The 22,153-nt window shown below is 42.7% G+C and overlaps 1 protein-coding gene across 5 annotated transcripts in view; it reads right to left on the bottom strand.

Annotated features, from left to right (window-relative positions):
- nfic (nuclear factor I/C) overlaps nucleotides 1-22,153 on the bottom strand; it is a 79,563-nt gene that overhangs the window by 56,734 nt on the left and 676 nt on the right. For 3 of the 5 annotated variants that reach the window (XM_072390228.1, XM_072390231.1, XM_072390230.1), the window contains exons 2-5: nucleotides 18,010-18,180; nucleotides 17,611-17,787; nucleotides 14,329-14,512; nucleotides 7,931-8,005 (exon numbers count right to left, since the gene is read on the bottom strand). In XM_072390228.1, coding sequence (XP_072246329.1) covers nucleotides 7,931-8,005; nucleotides 14,329-14,512; nucleotides 17,611-17,787; nucleotides 18,010-18,180 — 607 coding nt within the window. Of the gene's footprint in view, nucleotides 1-7,930; nucleotides 8,006-14,328; nucleotides 14,513-17,610; nucleotides 17,788-18,009; nucleotides 18,181-20,349; nucleotides 20,746-22,153 lie in introns of those variants that run through there. The other 2 variants (XM_072390229.1, XM_072390232.1) reach the window with 2 other exon arrangements.

Genomic DNA, 22,153 nt, shown 5'->3' on the forward strand with positions numbered 1-22,153 from the left:
GGGGAAATGGAATCTGAATGGACTCTGTTGTTCCAAGAGCTGCGGCGTGAAGGTTGTCGGTGCCTGTTGTGGCAATAACCGGAGGATCAGCTGGTGGACACCTGTGGTGAGGAAAGCAGTCAAGTTGAAAAAAAAGCCCTTTCGGACTTGGTTGTCCCGGGGGTCACCTGAAGCAGCTGACAGATACTGAGTGGCTAAAAGGGCTGTGGCATTGGTGGTGGCTAAAGCTAAAACTCAGGTATGGGAGGAATTCGGTGAGGCCATGGAGAATGACTTTCGGGTGACCTCAAGGATATTCTGGCAAACCATTCAACGACTCAGAAAGGGAAACCAGGGTCCATCTCAGGTTTTGCTTGAACTGAGTGGAGAACTGCTGACCTGAACTGAAGATATTATTGGGCATGGGAAGGACCACTTTGAGGATCTCCTCAATCCGGCTGGCATGTCCTCCATTGACGAGGCAGAGTCTAAGGACTTAGGAAGACTCGTCCATCACCTTGGCGGTCGTTAAAAATTCCCAGAGGTCGTTAACAAGCACCTCAGTGGTAAAGTGGATGAGATTCACCCTGAGATGCTTAAGGTTCTGAACATGGTGGGGCTGTCTTGGCTGACACGCCTCTTCAATGTTGCACGGTGGTCTGATACAACACCAGTGGAATGGCAGCCCTGGATGATGGTTTGCCTTTTTAAGAAAGGTAACCGGAGAGTGTGTTCCAACCACAGGTTGGTTTCGCCCAAATCGTGGACCAGATCTTCACCCTTGTAGAGTTACTGAGGGGATCGTGGGAGTTTGACCATTAAATCTACATGTGTTTTTTAGACTTGGAAAAGGCTTACGACCATATTCCCCGAAGGATTTTTGTGGTGGTGCTGAAGGAATATGGGGTATTGGAATCACTTTTGTATAACCAAAGCAAGAACTGTGTCCGCATTCTTGGCACTAAGTCAAACTCGTTTCTGCGTTGAACTCCGCCAGGGTTATCACCAATCCCATTTGTGATTTTCATGGACAGGATCTTGAGGTGTAGTCGTGGAGAGAAGGGCGTCTGGTTTGGTTGCTTTGCTTTTTGCGGCTGATGTGGTTCTGTTGGCTTCTTCAAGCCATGACCTTCAGTGCACACTGGAGCAGTACGCAGCTGAGTGCGAAATAGCTGGGATGACGCTGCTCTGGTCCGTTGTGGTGATGACAGAACTGAGCCTGAAGGAGAAGCTTTGAGTTTACTGCTCAATCTTTGTTCCAACCCTCACCTATGGTCACAGATCTGGGTAGTGACCCAAAGAATGAGTTTGTGGATACAAGCAGCTAAAATTAGTTTCCCTCTGAGGATGGCTGGGCTCAGCCTTAGAGAAAGGGCGAGGAGCTCAGCCATCTGGACAGAGCTTGGGGTAGACCCACATACAAAGGAGTCAGCTGGGGTGATTCGGGCATCTGGTTAGGATGCCTCCTGGTTGCATCGCTTTGGAGGTTTTCCGGGCACGTCCAACTGGGTAGAGGCCCCGTGATAGACCCAGAACGCGCTGGGATGATTTTTTTTATCCCCTCTGGCCTGGGAATGCCACGGGATCCAAGATGAAGAGCCCGAGAGTGTTGCTGGGGAGAGGGATGTCTGGGTTTCTCACCTGGACTTGTTGCCTCCATGACCCGACTTCGGTAAAACGGAAGACAAAGGGATTGATGGATGGATGAATTGAAAAGTATTAAGAAATGTATTTACTTGACCTTTGTGTTAAAAAAAGGGAAGAGTTTAAATTGTCATTTTACGGCCAAATCATTTATTTATCGGTTATGTAGCCAATATGATAAAACTCTCAGCTATTCAGTTAGGAGTTGTCTGTTAAAAACATTTCATGCCACTTAATTTGTTATTTTCCATGCAGAGTACCAAGTAACACAGAAATACAGAAATACAAGTAACGTGACAAACCATACAAGTACTACAAAAAAAATTTCTATGCCTCGACAAAAAAGATTACATTATGGATCTGTAGACACATAGACAAATTACCGCATGGGCAAAGTGGGCGTGCACCCAGGGCCTCAGAGCCAATAGGGGCCCTTGGCCTTCAGAGTTGTTGTTTAGTTTTTTTTGGAACAATTAAAAAAAAATATTGGAATGAATGTGGTTTTGAAATGTAGTATGATAATAAAATCATTTTAATGTTTTCGAAATTATAAGATTAATCAGTAATGTGTGATGACACAATTGACCCTTCCCTAAGCCCCTCCCACAAACAGCTTCTGTCCAATCCTACGTTAGCAACCGTAACTATGCACAAGAGGCCGGTCAAGCTTTTGGCAGAAAGCAATATGCCGAAGCGGTGTGCATATGGGACTTGGAAGTCCGACAGTCGATATTCAAGAAGTTTGGAGGGTGGTGTTGAATTCTTTCCCTTCCAAGCCCAAAACGCAACAAGAAAGATGCCGGGTGTGTATAAAGCAGTGTGGAAGACCACACGAACAGCTGAATCCCTCCAAAATCAATAAGTGCTAGCTAAGGTTAGCTAACGATAGCTTTGTGTGATAACGTTAACAAAGAAGTCTCTGTTAAACCTTGAGCCACTGTGTGATATTTAAGCAAAATAAATACTAACAGATAGCAACAATCTACGGGTCTCCGCTTGCGCTTCCGCTGGCTTTGTGCAAGATATTGCTGGGCTTTGACATGCCTTAATAAGGTCAAATGTGTATATCAGCCCCACATATGTGAGCAATATCCTGGTGCACTGTAAACAAATGCAAGATAGTTTATTTTAGCAAGACATTAGCAAACAGAACGATAGTGAAAGCTAACATAACATTTAATTTAAATCTAAAGAATATATATTGAGTTACCCTGCTGGCTGTTTTTTTAATTTTTATTCGAAGTGTCAACACATGTGGTGCCTGGCACTTACATTGAGAGTGGTGTACTTTTCCCTCTATTTTGAGTTCTTCTACGTTTGAACTTCGCCAACATTTAATTTGGTGAACGTATCTTTCAAACACGTATTGGAGACCTTTTTTGTCTGGTTCTCTGTAACACCTCTGAATAATTTTGCCAGAAAATTTCAGACAATTCCTGAAGAATATGACTTAACGGTAATTCAATTCAATTTAATTTTATTTATATAGCGCCAAATTACAACAATTGTCATCTCAAGGCACTTAAATAATGTAGTCCAATTCAAACCAATTGGAATTCAATTCATTGTAATCATAATCCAATTCATTCTTATAGAGCCAATTCAAAAAATAATATCCTAGCTAAGGAAACCAACAGATTGCACCGAAACTTGTCTTCAGTCCAATCTCCCGTCCTGAGCCTGAGGGACTGTGGAAAGGAACGACTCCCTTTTAACAGGAAGAAACCTCTGACAGAACCAGACTCAGGAAGGGTGGCCATCTGCCTCGACCAGTTGGGGCTTGAGAAGACAGAAAAGAGGGGACAACAATCACCGTAACACCATTCAAAGGATACCTGTTGGAACAGGGAACCACAAGTTAATAACCACAATAATGTCACATGCACATAAAATCATTTGAGAAATTAAACAGGGGGAAAAAGAGAGCAAAGTGAGGAAAGGTGTGACAGATGAGGTCCCCCAACAGTCTAAGCCTATAGCAGTTTAACTATGGGATGTTTCAGGATTATCTGAGCCATCCGTAACTATAAGCTTTACCAAAAAGGAAAGTTTTAAGCCTAATCTTAAAAGTGTAAAGGGTGTCTGCTTCCCGGACAGTTACTGGCAGCTTATTCCACAAGAGAGGGGCCTGATAACTGAAGGCTCTGCCTCCCATCCTCCCATTTAAGATATGATGGAGCTTGGTCATTAAGAGCTTTATATGTGAGGAGAAGAATCTTAAATTCGATTCTGAATTTAACAGGGAGCCAATGAAGAGAAGCTAAAACTGGAGAAACATGATCTCTCCTGTTAGTTCTCATCAGAACTCTGGCTGCAGGTGTTGAGCCGAAAAGAGACTGCTTGCCGAAAAACGACTGCCCCCGATGGGAATGCGTATCAGCTCAGAGGAAGTGAGCGTAGGTTTACTCGTAGATATAATACATGGGACAGCTAGCAGGCGCAGCACCGAGAGAAATGTTTTTTTACTGTGAAATCGAAATGTCCTGTAGCCCAAGTGAAGAGGCTACGGAAAAAGAACAGCGCAGGTAACCTATTAGGTTACCTATTGTCACACCCTAACAGTCAGAATCAGAGTCAGGAGAAACAAAAAGAAACTCTTAGTTAAAAAAAAAGTTTATTGGAGAACAGAAACTCTCACAAAAAAAAAACCTGGCCTGGTGAGCAGAGAAGTCGGCCAGCAGAATCGGAACAAAAAATCAAGGTACTCCAAGAACTGAAAATAATCCACAAAAACACTAAAGGTCAAGATCCAGGTTATAAACCAAACAGGCATAACAAAACATTAACACACGAGCGAAGAATGGCAGAGAAGACTAGGTATTTAAACAAATGGGGCAATCAAGGGAAGATGGAACACAGGTGAGTCAAGAACCAGGTGTCACAGCAGTGACAGTGGGGACCTAACCAAAGCAGCCCGAGCCTCCTGCCACACTCTGCGAACCTGTTGAAAGTGTTCCTGTATAGAAGGAACGGCCACATCCTCCTCCTGGGAAGGGAACAAAGGGGGTTGAAAACCATACATTACCATGAATGGCGACATACCAGTAGCAAATGTGGAGAGACTGTTATGAGCATACTCCACCCACGGTAGCTGAACACTCCAGGAGGATGGGTTACGTGCACACACACATCTTAAAGCAGCTTCCAAGACCTGGTTGGCCCGTTCTGTCTGGCCGTTCGACTGAGGATGGTACCCGGACAAGATGGTGAGACCAAGGTCTTGAGGGGATGGGGAGAGGGTTCAGTAAGCCAGCAGGTCGTCGGTGCGAGGCCTTCCCTCGGGCACAGACGGAGCAAAAGTCACCGCTGTCAAATAAGTCACCGCCCCAGGATGGCAGGCCAATTTGGAGGAATGCCCCCACTGCAGCACCTGAGATCTAACATCCTCAGGAACGAACAAACAGTTAGGTGGTCCGATCTCTGGACGGGGACAACGGGAGAGGGCCCTCTTAACCTGCTGCTCAACCTCCCAATGGAGGATATTATTGGACATGCTTGCTATGTTCCTCTCGTGTGCTAGAAAAAACTAAAATGTCGTCCAGATAAACAAAACGGTTGAGCATGTCACGGAGTACATCATTAACTAAGGATTGAAAAACTGCCGGTGCATTAGTTAACCCAAAAGGCATGACCAAGTACTCGAAATGGCCAAGAGGTGTGTTGAACGCCGTTTTCCACTCACCCCCCCTCTCGAATACAGACAAGATGGTATGAATTCCGAAGATCTAGCTTAGAAAAGACAGTGGCTTGGTGAAGGGAGTGAAAGGCTGAATCCAACAGTGGCAGGGGATATTTATTCTTGACAGTGATAGTGTTCAGACCACGACAGTCAATGCAGGGGCGCAAAGTCTTGTCTTTCTTAGCCACAAAAAAAAAACAAAACAGCAACTACAGGGGAGGAAGAGGGGCGAATGATACCTGCTGCCAATGACTCTTATATGTACCTCTCCATAGTCTCTCTCTCTCAGGACGGGAGAGGTTGTAAAGATGGCTGGAGGGGAGAGGGGACCCAGGCAATAAGTCTATGTGGCAGTCATAGGGACGGTGTGGTGGGAGAGAAAGAGCTTGATGTTTGCTAAACACCTCAGCCAAGTTATGATAGCAAGGAGGAACCCCAGAAAGATAAGGAGAGACAGAAGGAACTATGGCAGGAGGGCTTAAGGCTGGAACAGCAGATCTAAGACAATTATTGTGACATGCTACACTCTAGCTAATGATTGTGCTCTGTGTCCAGTCAATGTTGGGATTGTGCAGTCTAAGCCAGGGGAGACCTAAAACCACAGGAGTATGAGGAGCAGGCATAATAAAAAAAACTGATGAGCTCACGGTGGTTAGCAGAGATAAGTAGAGGTAATGGAACAGTCTGGTGAGTAATTACAGACAACAACCTACCGTCTAGAGCATTCACCTTATGAGGTGCTGTAAGTGACACAATACGAATCTTATGCAGTTCAACAAAATCCGCGGCAATAAAATTCTCATCTGCCCCAGAATCCACAAACAGGTTTATACCCACCTGCTTAAAGTTACAAAACAAAACTGCAGACAACTGAGTACGTGTGGAAGGGAAAAAACTTGACTCTTGGCTCACCTGGGTCCCCCCTTCCTCAGGTGAGCCTAGGCTTTTGGCAGACTGGGGCAATTTTCTCGAACGTGGTCGGGTTGGCCACAATAAAAACACAGCCTCCCGTGAAGTCTCCGTTGACGCTCCGTCGGAGTCAATCTGGCCCCTCCAAGCTGCATGGGTTCAGGGAGGGTACAACAGGAGTGTGACCATCTGCTGGAGTGGAAACCGTCACTTGTTGGCCAGAGGCAGAACCAAAAAACGGGGTACAGGCGGAAGTGAAGCAGCTCCGGTCACGCTCCCGGCGTCTTTCTCGCACGCGGTTGTCCAACCGCCTCGCAAGGTCTATTAAATCGGCCGGGGACTCAGACTCATCCCGAGTCGCCAGTTCATCCCTCAAATTGTCGTTCAGGGAGCGAAGAAATATTCCCATCAACGCAGAATTATCCCAGCCGCTCTCTGTTGCCAGAGTGGAGAACTCAATAGCGTAGTCGGCTACTGACCGGGAGCCTTGGCGCAGTGAGAGCAGTCGGTTGCCCGCCTCTTTACCACAAACAGGATGGTCGAAGACCCCTCTCATCTCCGCCATGAACTGCCGGTTGGAGGAGCAGAGCTGGGGGTTGCCCTCCCATGTAGCCAGCACCCACTGTGCAGGAGGCTGGTGATATACGCCACCTTGGCACGGTCCTCCTGGTACATCCGAGGCTGCAAGTCAAACACCAGAGCGCACTGGAGGAGGAAACATCCACAGGCTCCCATGTCCCCGCCATAACGCTCCGGCGTCGGGAGATGGGGCTCAGGAAGAGGGGGTGTTGATGGCAGAACAGCGACAGGTGGCGGAGGAGCAGCACATTGTTCCAGTCTCTGAGAGAGGGAGGCGACGCTAGGAGTCAAGGCCCCCAACACCTCCATAACGTCCCTGAGGTCCTGGACATGCTGTCCCAATAAAGAGCCCTGAGCTGTCAGCGCCTGGTGCATCGACTCTGGATCCGCGGGCTCCATTTGGCTCATATGTGTTCTGTCACACCCTAATGAAGTGCGGACCCTGTGCAGCCCCAGAGTCAGGAGAAACAAAACTCTTAGTTCAAACAAAAGTTTATTGGAGAACAGAAACTCTCACACAGAGAAAAACCTGGCCTGGTGAGCAGAGAAGTTGGCCAGCAGGATCGGAACAAAAAACAAAGGTACTCCAAGAACTGAAAATAATCCACAAAAAAACTAAAGGTCAAGATCCAGGTTATAAACCAAACAGGCATAACAAAACATTAACACACGAGTGAAGAATGGCAGAGAAGATCAGGTATTCAAACTAATGAGGCGATCAAGGGAAGATGGAACACAGGTGAGTCAAGAACCGGGTGTCACAGCAGTGGCTGTGGCTGTGACACCTATATTTTACTTAATGTGTGTTTTATTCTATAATACTGCAAGGGCTGGCTATTTGAGCGTTCAGTCTCTCCCATAATATGTATATTCATATTGTCCTGTACATGGCAGGTGCCAAACAAAACAGACTTTAAATAACAGTAATTTTGTGTGCGCGTTGCCTGGTGTTGTTATGTGCGCGCGCACATTTTGCGTATGTAGGCAGGGGCCCGTGGCAAGTTTGTGTCCAGGGCCCGTGGTCATGATAATCCGTCTATGTGTAGACACAGCACAACATAATTTGTTTCAAGTTGAATCTTCCCATGTTTACAATTTAGAGAAAAGTAGAATCTTTGTCAATAAAACAAGAACTTTTACCCATGGTGGCTGTTCGACTGTCCTCCTGATCAGAGCCCACACCAGTACGACTGGGACTGCTGCTCTGCTCTGCTTCTGAAGGGAGACAGAACAAACTCATTTAAATTCAAAGAACAAATAAAGTTGAAGAACACTTGCAGATATGTCAGGATTTACAAACTGCCTCACATGCATCATAGTTTCACGTTATGATACTGGCCTGTTGATCTCACTTAACTCATCTCTCACTCATTTTCAGGCTTATCATTTCTGGTCATAAACAAGCTTTCGTAAGATCAATATTTTGCACTTGTTCACCATTAAGTTTGTTGGTCAAAGTATTGTGACTTTTACGGGTCAATAAATTTACCAATCAGCATTTCTGGAGAAAGATTCACAAGAATAAACACTTCTAAATAAGGGTTAACTCATTTAAAAAACAAAATAAAATTAAAAAAAACATACAAAAGTATTATTTTATTCTCTTCATAGTTACCCCACTGACAGTGATAAGCTTGTCATCAGGAAAAATACAGATAACACTGTGCAGGTGGGAGTCCATCAGTGCGCAAAAAAAACATGTCTCTGCATTTTCTGCATCATTTATGAAAGTATCCACTGCCTATATTAAGGCAACATGATGCATAGGCTACAGTATTACTGTAACTGTACCGCTTTATTGAGTTACACTTCTAACAGGTTTACACATGCATATCTACCTACGCAATGGAACAAGTGGAACAACTGCATCCCCATTATTCAAAGTGGAGGATGTTTTTCTCCTCTATTTTTTGTATACCAATGTTTGAAAACTGTAATTACACAGTAAAGTCTCCAAAATCACTACATTTCATTGACTTTAAATATCTCATGGTATCTATTACTACATCCATTACCACAAATAAATAAATAAATAAAAACCCTACACCACCACTGGGGCGGCTGTAGCTCAGGAGGAAGAGCAGTCGCCCACCAATCGGAAGGTCGGTGGTTCCCCAGGTTCCCCAGGATACATGTCGAAGCGTCCTTGGGCAAGACACTGAACCCCACGTTGCTCCCCCAGTGTATCATTGGGGGTATGAATGTGTGTGAATGCTTAGAAAGCACGTAGTTATATCTTAAGACGTGCTGTATGAATGTGTGTGAGTGGGGTGAATGCGGCATGTAGTGAAGCGCTTTGAGTGGTCAGCTAGACTAGAAAAGCGCTATACAAGTACAAGTCCATTTACCATTTACCATTTCAGTTGGTTCAGTCCAACACGTCCCACTGGCCACGTGCTAGTTAGTTCCACTGTTTGTAGGTTAGGGTAGCGCTGTGTAACTTAACTGTAATCACTGACTAAAAACAGAGCACATGAAAGTGGACTTGTATGTTAAATTAACCAGTACTTTATTTAAATGATAAATTAGCTAAAAATAAAAATGTCCTGTTGCTGAAAGGGTTTTTGCAATAACAGCAAATTTGTAACTCTTCCATATTGATAGGACATCTGGAGGGAATGCAAAGCTGCCGCCAAAACCAAGTTCCTTTTTATTCTTTATTTGCATGTGGGGCTCATGAATGTTAAACAAATGCCCACCAAAAACAACAGTATTAACCAGACATCAAGAGGTAAGAATTGCTTGTGTCCTGACGTATCATGCAGCCAAGGTCTCTCCCATCCAGTCTGAAACTGAAACGTTAACCTCAATTTAGCCTGGATTTATTTCTTCGTTTATTTACTTATTTTTGTCAGACGATGTCTGATATTTTTCTAAAATATTTAATTCAAGAGTGTCAAGGATGCAGCTATTGAATGTGGACTGAATTCTATAAACTAGCAGCAGTAATAATAATAAAAAAAGTTGTTAAAACTTATGACAAAAGAAGATTCCTCTGTACTGTTCCTCCCATTGTTGTCTCTGAAACAAATGAAACAGTGCCTACTTGTGGTGAGGCACTGCTACTAATCAGTGTCAAGTCAGCAAGTTAAATCACATCATTGGTGAAAAACACAAAAGTATACTAAAACAATCAAATGAGGTTACCGTCATGCCACTTCCAAAGTAGCAAGCTTATGGAGAGGGATGCCAGTCCCTGCTTGGCATCACACCAATCAAATCCTAGCAGTTTGTCAACGTTATTGGGGGCCGAGAAGCGAAGCTGCAAAGGCACCCATTGTGTTAGTAGCTTTTCCTATTATTGGGGGCCTAGAAGCGAAGCTGCAAAGACACCCATTGTGTTAGTAGCTTTTCCTATTATTGGGGGCCTAGAAGCGAAGCTGCAAAGACACCCATTGTGTTAGTAGCTTTTCCTATTATTGGGGGCCTAGAAGCGAAGCTGCAAAGACACCCATTGTGTTAGTAGCTTTTCCTATTATTGGGGGCCTAGAAGCGAAGCTGCAAAGACACCCATTGTGTTAGTAGCTTTTCCTATTATTGGGGGCCTAGAAGCGAAGCTGCAAAGGCACCCATTGTGTTAGTAGCTTTTCCTATTATTGGGGGCCTAGAAGCGAAGCTGCAAAGGCACCCATTGTGTTAGTAGCTTTTCCTATTATTGGGGGCCTAGAAGCGAAGCTGCAAAGACACCCATTGTGTTAGTAGCTTTTCCTATTATTGGGGGCCTAGAAGCGAAGCTGCAAAGACACCCATTGTGTTAGTAGCTTTTCCTATTATTGGGGGCCTAGAAGCGAAGCTGCAAAGACACCCATTGTGTTAGTAGCTTTTCCTATTATTGATCTACTTTCCGTGGCAATTGAAGTCCATGGCAGCCCCTAGAACACTATGGTAAAAAGTTTTGAAATTTGGCACACGTATTCAGGACAGTGACATTAGCAAAGTCAGGAATTTTCGTGCCTGAAAAGTGAAGTCTCTGGCGCCACCAACACGTCAAAATTTGAAGCATTCAGCATTTGCAGCATTCAGCTGCATAACTTTGGACTTATTGAATTAAATTTCACAAATGAGGTACTGTTGGAATCCTTGGATCATGACAAATCATGACGTCAATTTCCGCCTAACTAGATTTTCCGCCATTTTGAATTTTGTCAAAAACCTTCAAAAAGCATTTCAGGCCACGCAGATTGTCCGATTTCCCGTAGCAGCCAATCAAACTCGGCGGTGGCAATGCCAAACAGGAAGTGAGGCCATAGCTCGGCAACCGTTTGATGTTTTGACGTCAAACTTCTCATACAGACTCATGACCACTTCTTTGAGAGGCCCGAGAATTTTTGTGACCTTTAGGGGTCGCTATATGTAGCAAAAATGCATTTTTGCTCATATATTTGGACTTGTTGGTCCAAATTTCACAAATGAGGTACTGTTGGAATCCCTGGATCAGGACGAGGTTAACTAACCATATGACGACATTTGTGCCATATTGGATTTTTCGCCATGTTGAATTTAGTCAAAAACAAGCTATTATGATTACAGAGGTCACATGCTTTGTCTGAGTCACACAAAACTTGGTGGCTATGGTCTTTAGGCCAAGTCTGGCTGATGGTTTAAGTTTCATTCCTGAACTCTTGCGCCACCAACATGTCAAAGTCTGAAGTGCATTCAGCTGTATGACTATAGACTCGTTGGTCCAAATTTCACAAATGAGTTACCGTTAGAATCCCTGGATCATGCCAAGGTCATTGCACCCTATGACGTCATTTGATGAAGCTCTGGAATTGGCAAGAAGCATTGACACAAAAAAGCACAATGAAGAGATTAAGAACTGGGATATTCTAATGAGACTCTGGTCTACAAGTTGTCTCAGCTTTTGCTCACAATACCAGCACATCAGCAGAGCACTTAAGTGGATTTAAACGTACTTGTCAACTCAGCCAAAATAGCCATAGGCTGTTGTTGTGAAGGACCTTAAAGCCAGAAAGACATTTCTGCAAAGATATATGGTTTGTAGCCACTTTGCATCTATGAAAGACAGAAGAATGGCATTCCTATTCAAACAGAATGAATGGAATGTAAAAGCTTGCCCAATTCTGAGTTGGGATGTTTGCATAAATTCTGAAATTGTGATTATGGGTGTTGCCAATTTATGTTGCCAAGTTTGCTCCCACATTTTATACCCACAGTATATCACTCATGGAGACTATATTGAGGGAAAGAAGCAGGGGAAAGGTGGCACCTTTGGTATAAAACTCTGAACTTAACCTCCCCTACTGCAGGTAATGTGTTCAGCTCTAGTTACCATTGGGTGGTGGTAGACCTGTTGTAGGCCAATCAGAGGGTGAGTGGTTCCATGCCAGCCTCTACAGTGAATGCCAAAATATTCTAAAATGTCAATCTTACTCCTCTTGAATCACTCTTTTGTGAAAGGACTTGTCTGAATGAAGTTGCTGTTTTGCTGCATGACCCACTTTTTCTTTTCAGGTACTGTACAGGTTTCCTGATAAAATCCCTTAGTCTGCTGGCATTATTCAGAAATCTTTGTTCCATTAGTGATGACAAGCCATTAGGAGTTTTTATGCAGGAATGCAGTCTTTTCTTTACATCAGACATAACAAATCTATTCTAAACCCATTCACCCACAGGATATTTTTCAACAGTCAACAGTCTTCTGGTTTTCCACTTTGTGAATCTTCAGACCAGAAGCAACATACTGTATGGGAATTAATGTCATTCTTCTTGCAACCTTGCCATTAACTGTTGTTGTTGTTCAGTATTCTCCCAATGTTGGACTCGTGTGCATTGACATCTTTCCTGGCTTCAAAGTTAGCCCTATAACTTGGTGAATGAGCTTTGTTGGTTAATCACTGAGGAGTAAAACATCACTCTTGTATATTTTCTTTGTTTGTGCAATTATCCAATTTGATATGTGTTGTGGAGATCAGTCTTTGATAGCTTCCTGTTCGTTATTAAGCTAGTTTAAAGTTTGAAAAACATAAAATCCCAGAACACTACACAGGATGAGTGCTCCCTGGATATTTACTATCCTAAATAACCACCTCACAGTGATGATTCAAGAGTTCCTATCAAAATAAGTCACCTGATAGTCAGGTGACCTGTAAAACATATACATATGACCATCTTTACACCAACAATCTACAATCACACTTTATAAACTGTGAATAAATAAAATAAGAAACAATATGTATGACAATCATATAGAAAAACTAAATACATAATTTCATATAATTTGTAAAGCTACCAAGAGACTTTGGCAACAAACGTATTACATTGCCAAAACATTAGATGTAAACCATCATAAACTAAATGCAGAGCTGTGCCTATGAGGAAGCATTCCCACTGAAAATTAATTTTAAATATAGCATCACATTATCCATTATCAACGGCATGTCAGACACAAAAACTAAGGATCACTACAAAAAGGCTCATGGCTCAATGTCCTTTTAGATGTTTTGGGCAAATTCTGGTGAAGAGAAAGTTTCTCCTCTGAGCAATAATGAATTTGTGTTCATTACCACAACATCTGAGTGAGGAAACAGTATGTGATGCCTGTATAAAATGTGCTGCATCTGATGCCAAAAACTAATTCCTTTTAGTAACTGATTTACTGGAGGTTTCCAATAAACACTGGGCTGGATTCAAGAATCTGAGTCTACAATGTGCCCATACTTTTAAATAATGGATTGAAATTCTCTCCCCAAAAGTGAATATTGAACGGCATGATTCATTATAGATTCTGATGTCCTGGATCTGGTCTTGTAAACACATTCTCCCTGTGATACATTTTCAAAACGACTGTGTGATCCACTGTGAAAAATTTCAGCGTCTGAGCTACAGTGAATTCAATTCATCTGTAAAGGGGCAACCTCCTGTAGGTGTCCTTGTCCCTTCAGATTATTTAGGCACCTTTAAGTCTTTTTGCTCATCTCTGAACAGACCCGTGAACCTGAGCTTCTGAGCCATGGTGCAGAAAGTGTCATTAAGCAGAAACTTCCACTGTAACAGGTTCATAACTTTCCAGGACCACTGGAATTCAAACACATTCAAACACAACCCTCAAGAAGGGACTGGCTCAAACTGAAGATGTGAGGTGATACATTGGTTTCTACAAACTGTGTGGCAGCGAGTGTATCAGCACTGTAAACAGAATTCTCTTCTTCCTTGACTTTTTGACTTCACACAATATCTCATGGGCTGCACAACAGGTCAAAGATTAAATCTATGTATCAGACATAATAAGCCTAAACATTCAGATCTGAGTTCAAACACTGTGTCATGTGTTCTGTTTCACAGACATGATTAGTTTTGATCAAGAGAAAACACACACTCCACAAGTAACTCCTATGAGGGTCTTCATGCTGAAACTGAATGTTACGAGGTTAAGGATAAATGCTGAAGAAATGCATTTAGTTAGGGTGACAGCTTTAATATCCCAATGTAAAAAATAGATAGTTTACCAAATTACACTGAAATATAACAAGTTTAAGATAACAAGGAGTAACTTTGAATTGTATGTACATAAATACCTTTTTCCTGTACATAGAAAGCGAGGTAGAGGTCAAGCTCCTTGACAGAGACAGAGATATGTCGAGGCTGGACACACAGCACAGGGTTGGAGCACTGGCCTCCTTTCATCAACCGCTCTCCATCTGTGCTTTCCAGAGGGATTCCTTTAAAAAGGATAACCATCACCAGGTCCAATCGCCACACCTTAGGAAAGACATGGTATAGTCAGTATGACGAAAAGCAATTGACTTCTCACTGGAAACAAGGTTAGTGCAACAATTTGTGACTTCATCAGTGATCCTCTTCATGTGAATTACTCTGAAGGGTGGCCATGAATTAATTTCATCACTTAACAAGAAACATCACTGATGCCATAAAAATAGAATGGCGAAAAGGTGTGAAAAATTAGAAAAGGTTTTCATCTGGATACATTTTGCTGCCTCCATAATTTTATACACTGAGCTTTTACATGGGAAAATGTAAGTTATACTGATTTGCTTCTTATTAAAGGAGAGCTCAGGTATTTTTAAACCTAGACCTTATTTCTGGCATGAAATACGTTTATCTACTCACCAAGAACAGTTTGGTGAAAGATAACTCGCAATCGGCGTATATACATATAACGGAGTGAATGGGGCAATGACGATGCAGTCTCTAAATCAGTCTCTAAGGCATTATCTGTCTTTATTTCACCAATACTTTAAGACGAATGAATGAATGAACGTGTGCTATAGCTCTGTTAGCTCATAGGTGCTGTTATGTGGCGACATGCGGCTATAGGAGAGCTAATGGAGGGATTTCTACGCTGGCACTCTACTGGGGCGACTTCATCCACACGCCCCCCCCGGAGCAGTTTATTTACTCCTTGCTCTGTGACAGTCGGCTAACTTCACACAGAGTTTGCTACTGCTAGTTTTGTGCAACATGGCAGGATATTTATCAAATTTTGACAATGTGAATGACGACTTTGAGTAAGATGGACTTGCCATTCTTACCAAAGTAAATGAGCTGTGCTGCAGCCATGCGTGTCGAAGCACTGGATTCAGGCAATGTTTTTTAGATGGTAAAAAGCTGCTGATGTTATTGATTTAGTGTGGCTGTTAAAGTGCAGGTCTCAGTCCAATATTACCCCAAGATTTCTAATTTGATTATTAGGTTTTAGAGAGAGTCTCAAGGTGACTGATAACAATTTCTCTTTGTTTATGTGGGCCACAGACAATGATTTCACTTTTGTCTGAGTTTAGCTGGAGAAAATTGTTTTGCATCCACACACTGATCTGTTCGATGCAGTGACACAATGTATCTACAGGCCTGTGTTCTCCTGCCGTCAGTGACACGTAGATCTGAGTGTCATCTGCATATTTGTGGTAGGACATATTATAGCTGCGTATTAGCTGGCCTAATGGGAGCATGTACAGATTGAACAATAGGGGTCCCAAGATGGTCCCCTGGGGAACCCCACAGGTCATAGCTATTTGTTCTGTGACACAGTTACGAATTTCAGCAAAATACTTCCTGTCCTCGAGATAGGACATGAACCAGTTTAAAGCACTACCAGAGATTCCCACCCAGTATTCTAACCTCTGTAAAAGCTCAGCAGATTTTCATCATAAAATATGAATAGTTTGTAAATCCAAAAGAAAAATCAAAAGCAACGGAGCTCAGATATCCAGATAATATGACATTGTTTAATAATGTGAATGACAGTAGACCTAACCTATGTCATGATGCCTGAGTGGCATAGCAGTGTGTGATGGAAACTAAGGAGACTGTTGTCACGGCAACAATGTCAAACATGGCAGAGTCAGGTATTAATACACAAGTTTACCAGCACTGATAAATGAGTTCTCAGCATCCCACTGTCATCCTGGTGATTTCTAGTTTTATGGGGTGTTTTTTCTCTTTGCAGAGAAATTATACAACACACACCAGAATCAACTACACTTCTATGTTCTATCAGTTTAACATTAAATTATTCAGAACTGCATCACATCTCAGTAATTCAATTACTTGTAATTCGACATGCAGAGGAATTTTACTTCTTGCTGTGGTGAAGACTACAGTGAGAAGAAAGATCCCAAAGCAGGTAGGCAGTGGACTAAAGATGAACTCACCTGTGGTCACTGGCACACGATTAGGAAACTGTGTGATCAGAACGTGTGTAATTTCCAATATGCTGAGCTTCGTGAGCATGTTTGGAAAATGACCTGGCAACAGTAGAACACTTTTGGTGTTGGACCTGTGATTGTGTCCACCTGCATGTTTGCCATCACTCTGTAAAAAAGGATGACCAAGGGAACTAAAGAAATTGATTGTGAGACATCACAAAGATGTTTTAAAAGCATCCATCTTTGTTGCTGCAAGAGTACAAAAGGAGCTGAAGCTGTGAGAACTACAAATGGCAGCTGTGAATATACCAAAATACCAAGATCACTGCTAGTCTCCTGAAGCTCCAGTGGTGGAATATTCCAGCATGACAACAAGACATGGCCAAGTACTATGCCTGATGCAAGTCCAAAAGCACAGTTCTGGGTTAAGATCAAGTGAAAAAAAGAGCAACACAAGGCATCAGCAAAAAAAGCTGAAAAATACCAGAATGTTCCAACATCTTCATGCAGAGAGGGATCAAATCTGTTATCCGCTTGAAGTATGTATCTGAATTAGTTCCCTTTTGTGAGGTTTAAATCCTAAATTTACAAAATCTACACCAGGGAGCTACTGTAACTATGGAGAGGCTGTACAACTATGCAGCAATATCACTAATCATATGACATTCAAGTGATATTGCACAAGGATGTGCTCACATTCTAGGTAGCTGTGGAGGAATGAAAAAAAATAAGTGTGTGCTCACATCAGCTTGTGTAACACAGAAAATGTGTGTGTACATGAGCTAAAAGTAAGAATGTCAAGCCGTGTTCCATTCAACTTTAACAGGTTATAGTGGCAAACATGTAATAATGAACTACAATTACATTATGATGAATTACGATACATTCTAATCAGAATGTATGTTCATCATTACGAGTTGATTCTGATTTTGTTTGGAAGGCCACATAATTACAAAGTAGAACCTATTGTGAGGTATTAAGATGGGTCAGAACAATTCTCACTAAGCTAACACCACTCTGAATACAGTTGATAAGCCATTTTGTGTCCTTTGGCCATGGTGCAGTCGAAGGCCCAGACCCATGAAAAAATAAATAACTTGCCAATTTAAAAATGGTTTAACAATCAGGTTTTACTCTCCAGTCTTAGAAAAATTTGTCAAATACCACACCGAACAAAAAAAAGGAACTACTCACCTTGTCAGCTTGGCGAAGACAGTCTATGCGTCTCATTTTGCCTTTCTGGTCAGGGTTTGACAAGACACAACAGGCAGCTTTTTTCCCAGTGATAGACAGGACAAAGTCCTCTCTGCATTCAGGTCTTATGTCCTTCCTTAGTTTAGCCAAAAGACGGCTGGCCCACTTCTGTTTCACCTAGGAGCAGAATCATTTTATCATCAGATGTTAGTTTATTTGGGTCATCATGCATGAACACCATTATGTTGAGCATAATTTGGGGATTGGTAAATAAACTTAACATATTGTAAAATACTGAATAAAAGGTCTTGACAGAAATGTACTTTCACTTGATTTAAAAAGCGAAATTACATAATGATGCTAAATTCTATTATGCACCACTTGAATATTCTATCCCACCTCTGCCTTCTCGCCCAGGAGTTCATCTTTAACTGCTCTCTCTTCTTCTTTAGTCATCCTCTTCTCATGTTTTTTGAAATACTTCCTCTTCCTGGCCTGAAGATTGAACCATGTGTAGGCGAAGGCACGGACCTGGGGGAGCAGAGCCTCAATGAATGGATGGAATTCATCCTACATGAGAGAGAAAAAACACACAACAGACAGAGTAACCATGCTGAACATCACAGCAGATAGCACATGTAGCATTAGCTCAGCTTCCATAATAAGACAACACACACTCCTGGTGAAATTACCACAGCTGGGTCTGATACTTGACATCATCAGCTGTGACAGAGCATCCTAACCATGTAGAAAAGATAGATCATTTTAAATGGAACAGATTTTATATGGATATTATAGAAGGAGTGAGAGATGAAGAAGTCGGCCACATGTCAGTGCTGATCAACCCATTTCACTCAGTTTGTGCATGTAAGAGCTTTTAATGAGCATCCACTGTCACCCTTTCACATGTAGACACAAAACCACAGCATGTTCTCAGCTAAACATGTAGAATTCTGGCAGCATTTTCAGAAAACTATTTTTCACTTGCAGGTTTGGGCACTCTGGTCAACATTTCTGTCACTATGATGCAGACTTTGAATCAACAAAGAAAACGGTTACTCCTTTTTGACATTCTAACATTTTTGTTAGAATATTTTGAACTTTGAGGAGGAAAAGGTTTGGGTCCCCGAGACAGTAATTCTAAGTAAAGACCAGGAGATACAAATTTCAAAGCATCATAAATACTGGGGTTCCTTAAAGTTTGTCCTAACAGTCAGGAGCAACGTACTCCTCTAAGCAGCTGTGTAAAACTGAAAAAGTGTAAATATTTGATATTCACTAACCAGAAGAAGGCTATGAGAAGACAGCAAAGTAATTTCCACAGTTCACCATGTATCTGAGACATGGCAGCAACATGAGCATAAGACCTTCATGACAGAACTTAGAAGAAAACCTTTTCAAGCAACAAAACTTTGCAACTGAACACCCAGACAAGTGCTGTACAGTCTGCAAACAGTACTATGGATGGATGAGGGGAAAATATATTTTCTTGGCCCAAACAAGGAAAGATATGACATGAGGAAAATTACCCTCACCCTGCTCAATGTAGAGGTGGATCAGTCATGCTTTGAGTTCATGCTGTCTGGATTCAGTAACATATCAGGAAATTCTAGCCAACTTCACCTTCTCTGTAAAAAAAAGCTCAACAATCTTAATGAGCAGCTAGCATGTGTCAATTTGTCACAAGAGTGCCCATCACTCTCTATTCATAATAAAAAGAATGACTTTTTAATATGAATGTTTAGTATTAGTGTGTGTGTAATTTTGTAATACAATAGGAAGAGAAACCGATTAGTATAGTATGGGAAATAAAAAAAAGAATGTGTGGGTTTAAAAGATGGTTAGCAACATCGCCTCACAGCAAGAGGGTTCCTGGTTCGATTCCCGGCTGGGTTCTTTCTGTGTGGAGTCTGCATGTTCTCCCCGTGTATGCGTGGGTTCTCTCCGGGTACTCTGGCTTCCTCCCACTGCCCAAACACAAATTGTCCCCAGGAATGAGTGCCAACATGGATGGTTGTTTTACCTGTTTGTCTCTGTGTAGCCCTGTGACGGACTGGCAACCTGTCCAGGGTGTACCCTGCCTCTCGCCCTGTGAAAGCTGGGATAGGCTCCAGCTCCCCACAACCCTAGATTGGATTAAAAGCAGGTATAGAAAATGGATGGATGTGTGTGTGTATATATATATACAGGTCTGTGCTTGTGTGAGTATATAGCTCAGGAATAGGTCCTGAGAGACAAGAGCAGCAGAGGCTGGGGTCTACCACAACAGACAGGACCCCAGGTCAGCAACTAAGATGCTGTGTGGAACCCACAAGTTCCCAGGCCTCTGGTAGAGAGCTTGAAAGGGGGGGATACCACTCACAAGAAAGGTGAGTGTGAGATATGTATACACATGGAGAAATGGTCTGGACCAGATTCATCCAAAGAGCACCATGGAACTGCTTTTTACTAAATTATCATGAAGTCATGTAGCACACTGTTCACAGACTGATCCACCCCTTCCCACTGTGACACCAATCTGTGATTCATATTACAGCCTGCAGTTCTGTTCTGCACTATGACTGCTGGCAGGCTTCACTCTTGTTTTTTACTTCAAGACTTTAGTCCTTTCACAGTTTGTTGCATATATTCTATATTTTCAAGTCAAAGTATCGTCGATCTGAAGAAAAGCTTCGCCTCTGAGGGCATGTGCTGTGTAACAGCATCAGGAGGGAAGGAAGAAGCAGACAGTAGTTTTACCTGAGACAGAGAGAGGGAAGAAAACATCATGTTGCTGGGAGGAAGCAGAGTCACACCAGGCGTTGCTTTAGCTTAAGAATCCTTGAGCCAAGTATTGAAATGTCCCTTGGTTCGTGCCTACTTTTTCTGGATATTTTTCATGCTCTTCCTTGCTAAGAGGTCCCTCCTTGTTGGAGAAAACGCTACCTTTCCTGGGCTATTTGACAAGATATTTCAAATACCTAACAAAAGACTTGGCTCTTGTTGCCTTCTGATTATATAGTTCAGAAACAATGACACACCACAAAACTTAAGGCCCCGGAAAAATGTTCCGCAGGATGAAAAGCACGGAAAAAGTTCGAAGCAACCACTCCTCAGGGAATATGGCCGGAGGTCTAACGCAGCACGGGTACTATATAATTCAGAGACCGAAGAATATGAGGGGGCGAGGAATAAAAGAACAGAAGTGAGATGACGTTATGAATTCAGCCCATCCCAAACGATGGGCTTAAAGCTGCAGCCTCAGCTACACGCCTCCTCACTGAGCTGGCCTTACGGCACAGTACAGATCCGTCGAAATCAGCTCCGCATTCAGTGCAACACAGTCTGACATACCGAAGTCATACTGGGTCCGAGCAGAACGCAGCGGTCAATATCCTGATTCGCTCCCCTTTTTTGATGCAACGTGACGTGTTTTAACGTGTCTTACATTGTAATAATTTGTTTGGGGGGCGGGGGGTCTGCAGACCTGGTTTGGATCAGCTTTTACGTGCAATATTTAGGCCACCATAAATTACATTCATGTATCAGGAGTGTTTCCCTGTGAGTCATTTCTATTCAGGTAACCTAAATACGAGAGCTTCTTATTGAACACTGCTAACAAAATAACTTCCAATAATTGGATTCGGGAACATGTCACGTTCATCGTTATCGTTGTGTGTAACATATAAGCAGGGACATCGTTTGTCTGCATCTGTACAGACTTCTGATATATGTTCGGGAGGCTGCCAGAGTGACTTTCCACCTGAAGTCCCTGCCGGCTGCGGACATGTTTTCCCAGCAGCTTTTTACTTCAGCTGTGTGCCGGGAAAGAAGGCCCTCTGTCGGCCTTTCATTCTACGTAAACCCACTGGCTCGTACTGCGGCCATTTTCTGCTGACTAACACAAACACGCACAAACAGCCACCCTTCCACAAACCGGGAGGAGGAGGAGACTCTAGCTAAACTTCAACTTGGCCTTTCACCGTCCGACCGGAGCCGGGACCTAGCTTTACATTCCTCTCCAAAGCCCCGAGCAAAATCACTTTCAACCACGAGTGTAAACCTTTTACACACGTACCAAATCATTCCGCCTTACCACACAATGTCAGGAGTGGAAAATACATTTGCAGTGTGGATAGGCCAATGATAAAGCCAACACCTCTCGTCTATGACACACTGACGTTGCTCAAAACATCATAGAAAACTCCAGGGGTTTTAATATGATTTTTTTATGATGCCAAGGCTTACTGTGTCATAAGTGACTTGAAGTCATCTCGTGTTTTAGGAACCTTTGGCAAAATCGGCAGAGGTATGATCCTAAAAAACAGCATTATTTCGATAAAATATCAACTTTAATATTCGTTTCAGCCTCATAGTTTCCGCCTTGGACAGTGTATTTGACAGAAAACACCAGCTGGACGACGGCAAAAGTTAAGATCATAATTAATTATGTGTGTATTGGAGGGGGTTTAGTTGTCCTGTGTGCGCCGAATTTAAGAATAAGTTGTGATAATTGCCCCCCCCCCCTTTTTTTTTTAGTAGTGTTGTGTTCTGGTGCATATTT

Source organism: Leuresthes tenuis, unplaced genomic scaffold (assembly GCF_036924035.1).
Source record: "Leuresthes tenuis unplaced genomic scaffold, fLeuTen1.0.hap1 SCAF_7, whole genome shotgun sequence".
NCBI lineage: Eukaryota > Metazoa > Chordata > Actinopteri > Atheriniformes > Atherinopsidae > Leuresthes > Leuresthes tenuis.